Below are 16,399 nucleotides of genomic sequence, written 5' to 3' on the forward strand. Positions count from 1 at the left end.
GCTACAAGCCACCAAGCAAGGTTTGTAATTGCAAAATTTTATCTTGGGGCATTAGGTTGTAGACTTTATTTCCAATCCACTGAGATTTTTCTGTGATGATTCCGCTGCAGTTTTCTTCTCTTAAAACAACGAGAGCTTGAACTTATCTAAGCATATAGAAATTAAATATCTTGTTGTAAGGGAGAAGCTAAGGGAGCTTGTAGTGTCCATTGAGCATATTGAGCAAATGGTTTGTAGAGCATGTTGCTCATATGGATTTAACTGACATGTGGGATGCACATGGTCAGTGGGAATTATATTGCTAGCAGACATTCAGTTTGATTTATGCATAATGGATGCTTCAAAGTTTATGTTTTCTATGTATACCTAAGGATAACATGATATAAAGTTTTGGACCGTTCTTAGGTGGGATATGGATTTTACCATTTCATAAAGTTTTTATCCACCATAAAGGTTAAATGTTGGAGACTGTAGAGTGTGTTGGTGCTAATACTACAATGTGTCACTTATAGAATACAATCCGCCTTCATGATTTGGTATTAGTAGTTTCACTTGTCAAAGTCTTGATTTTGAGATAGTATTTTGCATTTGCTTAATTCAAGAGAGTGTTTTGGATTTGATTAAATTGAGGATGTATTTTTGTTTGAATTATTGTTAGCCCAAGTCAAAGAATGTTAGAAAATATCTCTCATTTATGGTCTAACGATAATTACATTAGGTTAAAATTATCCACAATTTAAGTGAGTCAATTATCTAATATTAAGATAAAGATTGTTGATCGCCCCAACTCTCTCTTAAAGGTCACTACTTATGCTGGGTTAGAATAAAGGAAAAAAACATAATAAGGATAGGATATAAGGTAACCGTCCCAGCTCTTGCTTATTCTCCATAAGGAATCATCCCATCAATCTTGGAGGGGAAAAGAGGTGAAGATTGATCCACCCCTTCAAAGATCAGAACAAGAAGCCGTTTTCTTTTATTGCTAGATCATGGAAGGTACGTTTACATCTACTATTTTATTTTTGTTTTTCAGTAATCAAGAACAACGATCCAAAAAAGATTTACATGTTTTTTAGATAAATATGTAAATCTATAGCTTATTTTTACTTAAGGGACATGCATAGTGAGGAGAAAAGCCATGAAAGCACAAATTCAGCGCATTTTTGTTGTGTGTGGGTAAAGAAAGCCTGCCAAAAGTTATATGCTTTTCGTCAGTTCAATGTACCCATACCTTAGGTTACTTCCAAAAACACTTTCTCTTTTTCGAGTACGTACACTTGCGTACTCATCTTGGGTATTCTCTGAAGGAAAACATCAGGAACCCTAGATGCAAAGAAGGCCATTGTTACTTTCTCATGATCCAACCGGACCATTCTAACCAGTCTGACAAAAAGTGGCTTTGCCTTAGGTGGAGAGCACCGATGAAATTCGACTACGCGAGCCATGAGTTCGGTGCCCAACCATGCGCGAAGGACAATCAAAACTTGCAGGATTCGACGTCAGCGAGCAATTGGATAATGGGGGGCAACATGATTGAGAGTAAAAAGTGAGAATGTGATCCACATAAGCTAGAAGTGAAGAAAGAGGATAGTAGGGTACATTGTTTTAAGGTGCACTAGCCCAAGTTTTCCCATAAGAGAAATATGGGGGCCCTTCTTTTGAAAAAAACACACAATATGGGGTTCATTGATGAGCTAATAGGTACAAAGATCGGCGCATGCGGCGAGCATCAACCTTCAGCTGTGGGGTAGGGTAAAAAAGTTTTTGAGGAGCTAGGGCAACCATAGGATTCACATTCTTTAGGTGAATCCAACGGAGGAGTTGAGAGACAACCTAGGGTAATCTCTTTTATTTGATTCCAAATGGTTCATTAGGGTAAGAATCTCCTTTCAATGCCTTCTAAACTTTTCATGATTAACATTTGCTAGAATGGGATTCTCAATTCTTATTTGGTCTTTTGACAAGTAATAAGGTGCTCTACCTATGTCCATGTTTATCATCAAAGAAGCCCATTATTCTCCAAATGACATACCCATCCCTTTATAGGATTGAGGTGATTGCTATTTGCACCCATTCTTCTTGCCATCTCCACCCATAGTGTTGGCAAGGGACCAATTCGACTTGTCCAGATGACACGAGATGTGTCGTCTGGATCAGTTTGGGCTAGACAACACGTATCGTGTTGTTCAAACCTTATATGATCCAGACACACTGAGTGGTTTAGAGTCATTTTGGCCCAGACGATACGATTTGAGTTGTTTAGACCTTATATGACCCATACACCGTATTCGGGCATTGGGTGGTCTAGACAACACACATCACGTCGTAGTGGCCAAATTCACTTTGATGACACGAATAGTGTCGTCTGTGGCCCAGTCTTAAAAAACTTGACTTAGGCCATAAATATGGCCCGAGGGCCAGACTTGGGTTGGGGCCGGCCAGGCCCGGGCTTGTGTCGTATCACCGAAGAGATGATGGGGCTGGCTAGAATTCCACATACAGTTTTGGGTGGGTCTAGTAAAAGAGTTAGGTGCCTAGAGCAATCTCCCAATACTTATTTGAGTGTGGCTTTAGTCTTGTTATCTATTTTTTTGCTACTAAATTTCATGATACGTAAGCAAAGCATGACCCAATGAAATATCTTTTGGTTGTGGGGTCATGTCACGTACATGGCATTGTATTCGTTATCAAAGGGAGAGATGATTCTTGTTAGGGTAGAGAAGGGTTCTGCTTTTTTAATTTGTGCAAAGGTGTTTGTCTCTCTGTCTAGAATAATTCCCCAAATATCACACCAAATATACTGTAGACAAATTTTTTGCTCTTCGAATTTAACTTCTAATCCATTGTAAGTTGCCACATTTCACCTCTCTCTCTCACACACATACAAACGCTACAAATAATTACTATAAGATATACTCTCTCTCAGACACAAACAATCAAACAATTACTATAAGATATATACTTCCTCACTGACACACACGATTGCTATAAGAACACTCTCTCTCTCTCCCTCTCCCTTTCTCTAATTGTTTTAACAACATTCTCTCTCTTCTCTTGCACGTATGAGCACACACAACTACTGTCGTCACTAACACACACACACACACACAATTGCATAAGAACATTATCTCTCCCTCTCTCTCACACACACATGCACACAAGAAAAAAAAAAAGGAAAATTTTTATATAAGGTTGAGGCCCTAAATAGTCAAATTAAAGCGTCTGTCAAAAATTCACTAAAACAAGTTATTTCGATGTCAAAAATCTTCAAACCAATCATCTCAACCTCAAGATGTATACACCTTCGAAAAACACTAACAATTTAAAAAACTGGTAGGGGCATGTATCCCTAAGTACGGGAAGTAGCGGTTATCATTTGGGCTGTCAATTTTCAATATTTCTAATTGTTTTTAGATTTGCTCGATCTACATTATATTTGAAGCTTTAAATTTTATAATTAGAGATGAAAATAAATTTTTAATTTATCAGAGTTTTGCTACTGAAAAATCATCTTTCGACACTATTTCAAAGTAAGTTAGAGCCTCAACCTTATACAAACTACACCCAAAAAAAAAAAAAAAAAAAAAAAAAACACATACATACAAACACAAGGTTTTTGACAGCCAGAGTAATCCTTTTTAATCTGTCTCTATTAATGCATGAGCAGTCATTATTATTGGGGCACACCTCCTTTGTCCCCTTTCTCTAGGTCGCTTTCCCTCCTAGACAGACACATCATAGCTCCTTGGAGCAGAAAAAAACTACTCAAACAAATTACCCATGGAATATTGTGCCAAATCTGCACATTATTGTTAAGAGGACAACTTCAAATTCATGTCTTATTATATTGTGCTCTTTCAACCTGGTCCAAAATTTGAAACATAATATTCCAAGTTTCCAACAAAGAGGTCAAGTACAATCTTATCCAGCCACAATAAATTCAAAAAAGGGAATATACAGACCAAATGAAACCATAGTCCATGAAAACAAAAAATGTACTTATGATATCTTTCTCTGTCTTCTCTCTCTCTCACTAAAAATGTACTTTCACTCTCCCAATCTCTCTCTCTCTCACAAACCAACGATGTGCTTATGCTCTCTCTGTTAAAATAAAAAATGAACTTATATTCTCTCTCTTATCTATAGCTCCATGTAGAGATGGGAATTTTTCCGATCGGGTCTGGATCCACTCAGATTCGAATCTGGATTCGAAAACTATAAATAAGATCTGGATCCAATTTAGATCTGAAAACTATACTTGGGATCCAGATCAGGTATTCTAAAAGTTTACAAAATATATATATTATATATGGAAAAAGTTTATATAAGTTTGCAACCTTAAAATGTACTACAGATACACCTCAAAAATCCATCGAAAAATATTGTTTTAATATTTTTCAACCCTCTAATTGAGTATCTCGACATCAAGATGCATGAATATATATATATATATATATATATATATAAAAGAATTTTGAGTCCAAAAAACAATGCATCTTGCAACATATTATCTAGACCGTTTATTTTCAAGATTTTCATATGTTTATACATCGACTTGATTTTAACCATTTTTTAAGTTTAAAAATTTATAATTAGATATGAAAAATAGATTTTTAGATAATCGTCATAATTTTTTATACTAAAATTGCATGTTATGATAAAATTTGGAGATGCTCCTTAATTGGATTTTTTAAGGATGCAACTTTTATAGAAACTGCACCCATTATATATATAAATTAATAAAATGTTATGTTGGGATGCTGACATAATTGAGCATTTTAGAGTTGTACTCAACAAATTTTAGACAGTTATATACCTTTGTATTGTAATATAATTTTTTTAGTAAGGGTATTTTGATCATTATGAAGGGTGTGATCATCTACATAGTGTGTGACAGTACCTACATGGAACATTAAATTGTTCAATTCTGCTCTATGTGGGTGATGTCGTACCTCTCTTACTGACAAAAAATACCCTTAATAAAAAAAAAATATTGTATTACAAAACAAAAGGTATATAAATGTTTAAAATTCATTGAGTACAAATATAAAATGCTCTACAATATATAATATGAGCACCCCAACATAACCCCTTAATAAAATATATAACTATATAAAATGATATATGCTATTTAATAAATTCGATCGGATACACTTGTACTCAGATCCAATCTGCAGTATTATTTGGATCTAAATTTTAGTTCTGAATCTAAATTTTGGGATCCATACCCGAAGCCGAACAGGATCCGTTATTCGGGTTTGAATCCAAATCGAATAAATTCTCAGCCGAAGCTCGATGTATGTGTTAGAGAAGGAGGGATAGCTACCTAGAGAGAGAGAGAGAGAGAGAGTTCTTACCCTAGAGAGAGAAAGAAATCTCCTATACTAGAGAGAGAAATCTCTTATGGAATGCCACTAAGGACAAGAAAGTAAGAGGCAAAAGGAAAAAAACAATTGTTTATTGGATAAAAGTCGTGTGTGGAGCACATATCGACCTCCCTTCAAATTCCCTTTTCTATCAAATTTCCATCTACAAATCACCCCAATCCACACAATCTCCACCCCCATCATGCATAAGTTAGGCATATTGGTTGGATATTTTTGCATTCTCTCTCTTGTAACTTAGAGTGCTCCGCCATGCTCACTTTCTCTCTCTATAAATACATAGTAGAATGAACGCATGTGAAACAGGGGTAGAGAGAGAAAAGGGCATAATGGATGGGAAGAAGCTTGAGTACAAGGGAGAGAAGGCCTTGGAAGAGGTGGAGAAGCTAACCATGAATGCTGGAGAGATCCAGGATCAAATATTGGAGGAGATTTTAAGGAGGAATTGGAGGACTGAATACTTGTATGAGTATTTGAGAGGGTCGAGAAATAAAGAAGAGTTCAAGAGGAGGGTACCTGTGGTTAGTTATGATGATATAAAGCCTCTCATTCAAAGGATTGCGAATGGAGAGCATTACTCCCTTATTTCTGGAGACCCCATCACTGAATTGTTAACTAGGTTCTGCCTTTCGGTCCCCCCTTTCTCTATCACTCACACACTCTCTCTCTCTCACACATACACTTGCTCCATCTCTCTCTCACACACACATACTTGCTCACCAGTCGATGGATCTCTCTCTCTCTCTCTCACACACACACACACAAAGAGATGCTAGCTATTTCATGGAAAACACTCTTTCTTTCACCCGTGCACGCACTTGCTCACTAGTTAATAGATCTCTCTCACACACACACGCACACGCTTACGCTTGCTCACTAGTGAATGGATCTCTTTCTCTCTCACACACACATACACTTGCTCACTAGTTAATGGATCTCTTTCTCACACGCACACACAAAAAGAAATGAAATGATAGCTAGTTCATGGAAAACTCTCTCTCTCACACACACACAGACAGAGAATGCTGGCTGGCTAGTTCATGGAATTCTCTCTCTCCTCGTTCACAAGTTAGATTTTCTCATACACACAAACATGCGCACCAAAAAAAAAATTCACTAGGTGACGCCACATGTGCATATATCTTTTTTTATAGAAGTGGCAGTAGCGACTTCATTAAGGCAATGAAGTGATACAAATAAATAAAACAAAACAAAAACTCGTGTGCATGCAGCTTCTGGTGTTTCCACGAATTTGTGTTTACTTGAAAGTTAAGTTGCAGAAGATTGCCATGAGCGTCTTGGGAATAGGGGTGGCAATAGGCGGGGCTGACCAGGCCCTAAAACAATAGGGCCTAGGCTGCAAACTGTGGCCCGAAGGCAAGGTTAGGGTTTATGCCAGCTTGGCCCGGCCATATTTTTCCTATGGGGATAAGGCCCGAGTCAGGCTAGGCTAGCCAAACCCAAGGCTGGCCTGGCTTGCCGGTTGCCACCCTTATCTTCGTAAAACAATCATCAAAGAATTCGCCACTATGGTAGAGGTGGCAATGAGCAAAGAAAGCTCGTTGTAGCTAGGTTAAACTATTGACTTAGAGCCAAGCACGAAGCTAGGTTAAACTATTGACTTAGAGCCAAGCACTCGTAAACTCGTGCTTTTTTTTTTTTTTTGCAAAGTCCTTGATGAAGAAACAAGTACAAGGCACGGTAGTTGCGAAGAAAAGGGAGTGTGCTAGTGCACAGTCCGGCTATTGAGCCAATGAATACACGTAGGCTTTCGAGCCTGTGCTTGCTACTTTTTTTTTCTCTTACGAAGCCCTCTGAAACGAGTGTTTTGATGTTACAAGTCCCAACCAATTTGATGTGTAGCCTATATCAAGCAAGCCAATGGTAGCAAGGTCGAACAATTGACTTGAAACAAAGTGCTCTCACACTTGTGCTTTTTTTTTTTGTTTTTTTGTAAAGCGCTTGTTGAAGAAACAAAAAAAACTAAAGGGCCGCACTAGTTGCGAAGAAAAAATAGAGTATGCTAGTGCGCACTCTAGCTTTCTAGCCAATGAATACACGTAGACCTTCGAGCCTACGCTTGTTGCCTTTTTTGCTATTCCGAATCCCTCCAAAACAAGTGCTTTGATATTGCAGCCTATGCGAAACAAACCCGGGGTAGCAAAGTCAAAGTGATTGTTGAAGAGGGCTTGCTTGCAATTTGATGTGTAGCCTATGCGATGTAAGCCCGTTGTAACAAGGTCAAAGCAACTGTTGGGGGGGGGGGGGGGATTTTTGCTCTCGCAAAGCTCTCTTAAACATGAGCGTTGTTTCACTATCTAAGTACTCTCAAACAAGAGTTTTGCTTCTTGTTAAAAAAAGAAAAGAAAAAAGCCTCCTAAATAATTAGAAGCTTCAAAAGCAAAAAAAAAAAAGCCTCCTATATAATTGGAAGCTTCGTATAAATAAACCATGAGAATGCCGATCGCCACGTCCATTCAAGGCAACCTAGTAAGCTTTAGGGGTGGGGGCCGAACCTGAAGAAAATGATACCCTGACCTAAATAGTATTCGGGACCAAGATTTGGAATCAAATCCGACCCGCCCAGTCTAACTTTTAAACCTATACCCAAACCCGAATCGGGTCTATCCCTTATGTCTTGGGTTGGATCGGGGTCCATTCCAACCCTATTTGAGCTCTCTCCAAAATAAAGGGACTATCCGTTTCAAAAAATACCCCCCTTTGGCTTCATTTCCTGGATATAAGGTGGTCAAATTAGGTCCAAGCATATTACTCGATTCATCTTAATGTTTACGCAATCACAAGAAAGCCATGTGATGAAAAGTTATGAATTTTTACAGCTCGGGAACTTCGGGTGGAGAGTCGAAGCTGATGCCATCGATAGCTGAGGATATAGACAGGAGGACATATCTCTACAACCTTCTCATGCCCATCATGAACAAGTAAGGGGGCATAATTGCCATTTTTAGTGATTTAGGGCAATATTGTAAAAATCAAGTAAATGTGAAATTGCAATTATTTTCTCTATGAGAGCATACTATTCTCCCGTGGGAATATATTTACTCTCTTGGGCAGAATACCTAGGAGAGTTTTTCTTTATTCTTTTTTTAATCTAAAATTTTGGAAATCTCCTATGAATCATTAGATGATCTTTTCAAAACAAAATTTAAATTTTTAGTTTTTTAGCACTTAGATCTCAACCTCGAAATTTTTTAGGGCTAGCAACGTGTCGGGTCAGGTCTAGGTCGACCTGAACCCGACCTGATTAAGTTTTTACATGGACCTGAAACTATCGAAAATAAAAATAAAAATTCATGTACTGTATAATTCTATTTATATAGTTTTTTTATATTTCTTTATACCTAATTGGGTCAACCTTGACTTGAACTCGACGCGACCTAAGAGGGTCCATGCTAGACCCTGACCTGGACCTAGACTTGACCCAGATAAGGTCTAAGCATTTGGACAGAGACCCGACCCGTTAGGTCCAAAACATGGAACTAGACCTGGCTCCAATTCGGGGCGAAGCACACCTTGGCCGACCTGACCCGATTGCCACCTGTACATAGTTTGCCGTTATCTATTCAATGAGTAATGATCCTATAGGACCCTCCCCCACTCATGTATGTAGGACTCCAAAGGATCACTATTAAAGTTGATACGGATTTCTAGAAAAGTTATCACATAGGTATGAGAATTGACTTTCTACATATCTGTGCCAAATTTAATGGTGATCATTTGAGATCCTACACATATGGGTTGGAGAGAGTCCTATAAGACCATTTCTCCTGTTTAATATGCACTATTTTTTTCGAAATACATCATAGAAGGTACGATTTGAATCTTTTTTTTTGTTAAGGTAAGGGTACAGGTTGAAGATGTTATATTTTTAGAATTTGGGGTCCTAAAATTTTCTCTAGATTGCGTTTTAATCTAGGAAGCGATATGCTCCCGTGAGAGCAGGAAATATTTTGGCTTTCCATCTTATTATATCCGCTCTTTAGGGCACGAACATTACAAGTCAACCGTTGCCTTCAAAATACATAGTGTTCACCTTAGGTGATGCCCTTAAAATTTTGTACAATTAAGATGCACTTCAAAAATCCATTAAAAAAAAAAAATTGGTCGTTTTGGTTTTGGATTACCATCAAATTGATCATCTCAACATTAAGATTCATTTATATGGAAAAAAAATAAAATTTAAAATAGTACATCTTGCAATACATTCTCTAGATCTTCAAGATTTTCCTGCATTTATAGATATGCTTGATTTGAACCATTTTGAAAGTTCAAAATTTTATAATTAGAAATGAAAATATATTCTTAGCCAGCCAGAATTTTTCGGAACTAAAAATTGCATCATATGAGAAAGCTCCCCCAAAAGCCTCCCAAACCCAGACCGGTTTCTGAAATAGCCGCTTCACCCTGCCAAGCTGGCTTTTAAAACATTGATTAATTGGATGGAGTTGATATCATTTATCAGTAGTTAAAAAATATTTATTTTTTATCTTTTTCACGATGTAACATCCTCTTGAGTACATCATTAGCATTACGGGAATCATTTGTGTTCTTATAGATGATCACCTAAATTTAACTTGCTTTAAAGCAAAACAAAGGGAAAGTGTTCTATGGCCAGCAAGGCTGGCACCGGGCCCTGACAGCCGCTCAAGCCCTGCCACGGTCAATAGAGGCTTTGCCCAAGCCGGACCCAGCCTGAATTGGGCTGAAAAGGGCCCTGGCCAAAGTCCAGTCCTCCTTAGCATGTCATATGAATCATGTCATATTTTTACATACTCCTTAGCATGGATTTGCTCAATCAAGATCAGTCCTCCCTAGAAAGAATACTGTAAAGGGTTAGCGTACTTTGGTGCATTAAAGGAGAAGACCATTTATCTTCAACTCAAATGATCATAACACAATTATTTATTACCAACTGGAAGATAATACAGAGTTTTAACTACAACCATTCTTTGTAGTACAAACTTTCTTTAGCTCTCATATGGAAAGAACATGATCTCAAGTTTGCCAACACTGACCTCCACAAACACCACAGGCATGTCTCAGGCCTTGACATGGGCAAGGCAATGTACCTCTACTTTGTGAAGGCAGAGACGTCGACACCATCCGGGCTTCCTGCTAGGCCAGTCCTCACTAGCTACTACAAGAGTGAGCACTTCAGACACCGCCCCTTCGACCCCTATAACAACCTCACTAGCCCAGATAAGACCATCCTATGTCAAGAAATCTCCCAAAGCATGTACTGCCAACTTTTATGCGGTCTCATCTTTAGACAAAAGGTCTTACGCTTAGGAGCTGTCTTTGCCTCTGCTTTTTTGAGAGCAATTAACTTCTTAGAACAAAACTGGCAACGAATGTGTGTAGACATAGAGACTGGCAATCTCGATCCCTTGATCACTGATCCCGGATGCTTAGAAGCCATGTCGAGGGTTTTAAGGCCGGATCCCCAGCTTTCCACTGAGATTTCTAGGCTCTGCGAAAGAGAGTGCTGGGGTGGCATACTATGTGAGTTATGGCCAAAGGCTAAGTACATAGAGGTTATAGTGACTGGGTCTATGTCACAATATATACCAGCCTTGAATTACTATAGTGGGGGTAGGCTTCCATTGGTTAGTACTATGTATGCTTCTTCGGAGAGTTATTTTGGTGTGAATTTGGAGCCATTGTGTGAGCCTGCAAGTGTGGCTTACACTCTTTTGCCAAACATGGCTTACTTTGAGTTTGCACCCATTGCGAAGGGGGAGGGGACGGTGTCGGAGGAGCCAGTGAGCCTTGTCGATGTGGAAGTGGGCCGCTTTTATGAGCTCATTGTCACCAATTTTGCAGGTCTGTTAAGTTATTTTGTTCTCTCTCTCTGTCTCTGACTCAGTGCCTGCTCTCTTTCTCTAACTGACTCGATGCATGATTCTCCCTCAGGTTTATACAGGTACCGCATAGGCGATGTGGTCCAGGTTACAGGATTCCACAACCAAGCACCGCAATTCCGCTTTATTTGCCGGAGGGACGTCATCCTCAGCATCGACACTGATAAGACCACCGAAGAGGACCTCCACCGCGCTGTGGCCTCCGCGAAGAAGCTTTTAGAACCCTCGAGGCTCTTCCTCGTGGAGTACACATCATATGCTGACACATCATCCATCCCTGGCCACTATGTCCTCTTCTGGGAGATCGGCCCCGCCACCTCAGTACGCCTGTCCCCACACAATTCAGTAATGGAGGCATGTTGTGCTAACATGGAGCAATCACTGGGTGATGTGTACAGAAGGTGTAGGAGCACCGATAAGTCCGTGGGACCCCTTGAGATACGCCTGGTCTGCCCCGGCACCTTCGATGCACTTATGGACCTATCTGTTAGCAATGGCGGTTCAGTTAACCAGTATAAGACTCCCAGGGGGATTCGGTCTGGCTTGGCCCTCGAGTTACTGAACTCAAGGGTCACCTCGAATTTCCTTAGCCCAAGAGATCCAATGTGGATGGTTTAGATTGAATAAGATGCAATCTTTCTGGAAGGGTAACCTTGTTAAGGCTGATCATAATTGTCCATCAATCACTTATAAATTTTGTAACCTGAGTTAACCAACTCGGTTGATGGAGAAAGCTTCACTTAATTACTCTTGAAATAACTCATCCTCTTAATATGGTACCCGTTGCTTTTTTTGTTAACTGCTGCAGCTGTTGCGTAATTACTTTTGCTCTAATTGCATCCTTTTAATACAACACCTTTTACTTAATTACTTTTACTCTAATCATCTACTGTTCCTCCATGCATTGGGCAATACTTCGTTTTACCTTGTGCCACTGTAATCACGAACTTGAAAGGTCTGGTCTTAAATTATTTTTCATGGATGCATTACCTTCTGTGTCAGGAGGTTTAAAGGTTTGAACTCTTGAAGTTTGCCATGATCGCCTACCCTATTTGTTATGGAAAAACTACCAATCAACTGAGCTGTCATTTCTAAACGTTGATTAATGCCCCAAAAATGACTTTACGAAGATTTCATAGGACCCAAAAATTTGCAAACATATTTGGGTTCACATTGAATTCAAGAAAAAACTGAGGGAAAAGCATTGATTTCTTAAATCTATAGATCTAATTGTTGCAAAAATGACGACGACAGTTTTGGCTGGAGCAGGAGCGTTATACTGAGTGGTCCTCCACACAGAATTTTCTCTTTTGCTTTTGTAGATATCCTAAAACAGGTTGTTAGTTGTCTAAACAGGACACAATCAACATACATGTTTTTCAGGTGCAAAACATCTGTTTACATTTTATATATGAATCCTGCCCATATTATTGGCTCTTGACAAGGGCACCAATGATGAAATTTTGTTTCTCACAAAAAAAAAACCCTCGACTTATTTTTACTTGCTTGTGCATTCAAAATGGTTCCCAGGCACAAGTAAAATAGGTCCCAATCATACTCCTTGTTACAGTGACTGATACTGTTGCTTGTCATTGTCATGTCCAGATATCACAAACATTGATTTTGTCATTCTCAAAATTTCTCCTCCGTACAATCGACTCTTCAGGATGAAATGCATAAAACTTACAAAAATAAGTAATGAAATGCATAAAACTATCCCCAAAAAAACTTTTGATGAAACATGTAAAAGAGCCAACCGTCCAAGCAGAAATATCTGAATTGTTCTTCACATATCACCCTAAGTGGCCAAGCCCCTGCAAAATATGTGACCCCTTCAGTAACTCACTACGATGGAGCAGTTCATATGCATCTCATAAGCATGATCCATTTCTTCTCATCGTTTATCTTCATATGATCTCAATGATTTTCAAAGTGTTAAGCCCTTCCAAAATCTCCTCACATAAATAGATATATGTGCCTTGTATGGTAGTGTTGTTGCCCTTGCACCTTAACCACTGAATTATCAATACAAACACCAAGCCCATCTTGTATCCTTAGCCCTCATCATCTATATCATACAACACTTGTGATGTATCAGGCACATAACCCTCGTCCTCCAAATGCATATTGACCCAATTAACAACCTCATACACCTCTTTCCACTGGGGATGCAATCTATCTTCCACCAAGAACTCATGCACCACGCTGTTCACCTCAATTGAGCTACACCCAGGGACCCTCTCGACCCCCATCTCTCTCATCAATTTCCTTAACTTTGCTGCCTCACTCCACCGCCCAGCTGCTGCATATATATTCGACAAGAGCACATAGCAACCACCGTCTCTGGGTCTAAGCTCTACAAGGGGCTTCACTACACTCTCTCCCATCTCCACATCCCCATGAATCTTGCAAGCACCAAGCAAAGCACCCCAAATTACAATGTTTGGAGCCATAGGCATTGATTTGATGAACTCTCTAGCCTCTTCTAGCCTCCCTGATCGGCCTAATAGATCAACCATGCAGCCATAATGCTCAATTTTGGGCGAAATATTAAGCTCTTGAATCATGCGATTGAAGTGCTTACACCCCTCTTCGACTCTCCCAACATGGGTACATGCACATAGGACGCCCACAAAAGAGACCTCATTTGGGATCACATGTGCCTTCTCCATGGCAGCGAAGAGCGATAGAGCATCCTCTCCATGACCATGCAAGGAAAGCCCACTTATCATCGCATTCCAAGTGAAAACATTCTTATGGGGCATTTCTCTAAAAACTCTAAGTGCCATGTCAATGCACCCACATTTCGCATACATATCTACAAGCGAGGTTCCTAAGAAAACATCACACCTAAGCTCGTTTTTGTCAATATAGGCATGAACCCATTTTCCAACATCTAAAGCCCCTGCTGTAGCACATGCCGAGAGCACACTAACCATGGTCACTGAGTCAGGGCCAATGTTGGAAAGTTGCATCTTTTGGAATAAGGCCAAGGCCTCGATCGCTCGCCCACTTTGAGAATAGCCAGAGATCATTGCACTCCAAGAAAATACATCTCTTATTGGCATCTCTTCAAAAATGAATCGAGCCTCTTTCAATAGGCCTAGTTTAGAATAGCCACTAACCATTGCATTCCAAGTTACCACATTTCTGTCAATCATCTCATCGAATATTTTTCTCGCACCCATTACATCACCACAAGAAAAGCATCCACTTATCAATGCATTATATGTAGCAATAGTATTCATGGGCATTTCACCAAACACTTGGTGTGCAGACTTCATGTCACCAAATAAAGAATACATGTGAACTAAGGCATTGTGCAAAAATAGGTCCAATTCTAAGCCAAGCTTTAAGATTAGGCCATGGATAAGCCTACCTTCTTTGTAGGCCAAGACCATGGTGAAAGCCTTGAGCATAAACAAGAGAGAGAAATTGTTGGGGTTGACACCTTGGGCCTTCATTCTTGTGAAGAATTCGATCGCTTTTTCAGGCGATTTTGATAGTACGAAGCCTCTGATCATGGTGGTCCAAGCATAAGCATTTGGGTCATTGATGTGAGAGAAAATGAGAGATGCATAACCCAATTGGTGCTTGGTAACACATGATTCCAAGAGCTTGGTAGAGAGAAAGGTGTTTTGGGCCGCTTGCGTTATGATCATTTGCGCATGTATTTGCTTGAGAGATTTGATGGTTTTGGAGGAATTTAGGAGAGAGAGAAAGTGTGGGGGATTTGGGTGGCGGAGTAGAGAGATGGTCTGACAGAGTTTGGTGGAGAGAGGAGGAGGGGGTGATGGAGGCATGTGAAAGGGCCATGGAAGATGGGTGGAGATGATCAGGTGGCCAATGGAGCCTCATGTTTGGTTGATGCAGCCTTCATCTCTGTCTCAAACGGAGAGCAATAGAGCAATTTTAAGTGGTTCAAACTTCAAACACTAGTTATAAAGCAGTCAGGTGACGTAGATTCCGCCCCTCATCCCCTTAATCAGAGGCCTCTCTCTCTCGCATCAACCAGTAGAGGCCTCTGGCAATATCAGGGGTGCCCATAAACCCGGACCCAAAACGGGACCGATTACTGGACGCGGCCCGACGCAAGTCTGCGTATGGATCCCACAACTCTCTCATCAACTGGTAAAAGCCTCTGACAACAGGGGTGGGGATGAACCTGGACACGACACAAGGTCGATGATTGGACCTGACCTTAGTCGGTTCAAAAATTGGAACCAACGGATCGGATCGAGGTCCAAATATTGGATCCGAACACTATTCAAGTTTATATTCATACGGATTTGGCCCTAAAAAAAACCCAAATAGTGTTATCATTTAAATAATAATTATATATTTTAATTATAATATTTAAATAATACATATATATACTTAAATATATTTAAATATACTTTAATTATAATATTTAAATAATATAATTATAATTAAAATATATAAATTATAATTATAATTATAATATTTAATTTTTTTTATTTTTTATTTAAATATATATTTTTATTTTTATTTAAATACATATATACTTAAATATATTTAAATATATATTTTTGGATCAGGTTCAATTGGGTCCAGTCAAGGTCCAATATTTCTTATTTTTCAGATATGGGTCAGGGTCCAGGTTCGCCAAACCTATTGCCAACCATACTCACTCTTTGGCCTCTCGCTCTCTCTGAAAACCTCCTTTTCCAATTCAGTGTCTTCATGGTTCAGTTGCCATCAACTACTAGAGAGACCTCCCTCTCTTTCTAAGAACGTGTTGTAAATTTTAAAAGATGCAGTTTTGAAAACTCATCTTCCATTATTGTAGAACTTTTTTATTTGATAAGAGATAGGCAGTATCTACTTATCTTTTAAGGCGGAAAAGTAAATACCGCCCTTTATTTGGAGACAATGAAACTTGGGATATCAACTTCCCTGGTTTATAGTCGAGGGGATAGAACAATTTCCTTATTTACCCTTCTCTCTCCCTTCGAGGGAGAGAAAAAAGGGAACGCAGGAAGCAGCTCAATTTCCTTATTTACCTTTGATCAATTTCTAGCATTGGTTAATTAAAATCATGGTAGTAGCACCCCACACCTTAGTTACCACGTTGTGATTTTCATTCCCATCAATAACACCATCCCACCCCTT

General features: G+C 39.3%; 1 protein-coding gene and 1 pseudogene across 4 annotated transcripts; one reads left to right on the forward strand and one right to left on the reverse strand.

Annotated features, from left to right (window-relative positions):
- Nucleotides 1-5,670: 5,670 nt before the first annotated feature.
- On the forward strand, nt 5,671-12,133 carry GH3.9 (putative indole-3-acetic acid-amido synthetase GH3.9). 3 transcript variants are annotated; one of them, XM_088859541.1, is made up of 4 exons: nt 5,671-6,956; nt 6,993-8,326; nt 10,438-11,228; nt 11,319-12,133. In XM_088859541.1, the coding sequence occupies exons 2-4, from the start codon at nt 8,211-8,213 to the stop codon at nt 11,882-11,884; spliced, it is 1,473 nt and encodes a 490-aa protein (XP_088715667.1). In that variant the 5' UTR covers nt 5,671-6,956; nt 6,993-8,210; the 3' UTR covers nt 11,885-12,133. The 3 variants fall into 3 exon arrangements, with proteins under 3 accessions (XP_088715667.1, XP_006840504.2, XP_020520433.1); XM_006840441.4 differs by having other exon boundaries at nt 5,671-6,003; nt 8,225-8,326; XM_020664774.2 differs by lacking the exon at nt 6,993-8,326 and having other exon boundaries at nt 5,671-6,003.
- Nucleotides 12,134-12,874: 741 nt separating this feature from the next.
- On the reverse strand, nt 12,875-15,508 carry LOC105420340 (pentatricopeptide repeat-containing protein At1g08070, chloroplastic pseudogene; annotated as a pseudogene). Its single transcript, XR_016050210.1, has one exon. The product of XR_016050210.1 is annotated as a pentatricopeptide repeat-containing protein At1g08070, chloroplastic pseudogene (transcript).
- Between the last annotated feature and the right edge of the window lie 891 nt (nt 15,509-16,399).

Source organism: Amborella trichopoda, chromosome 2 (genome assembly GCF_054954075.1).
Source record: "Amborella trichopoda isolate Santa Cruz 75 chromosome 2, AtrichopodaSantaCruz75HAP2 v2.0, whole genome shotgun sequence".
Taxonomy (NCBI): domain Eukaryota; kingdom Viridiplantae; phylum Streptophyta; class Magnoliopsida; order Amborellales; family Amborellaceae; genus Amborella; species Amborella trichopoda.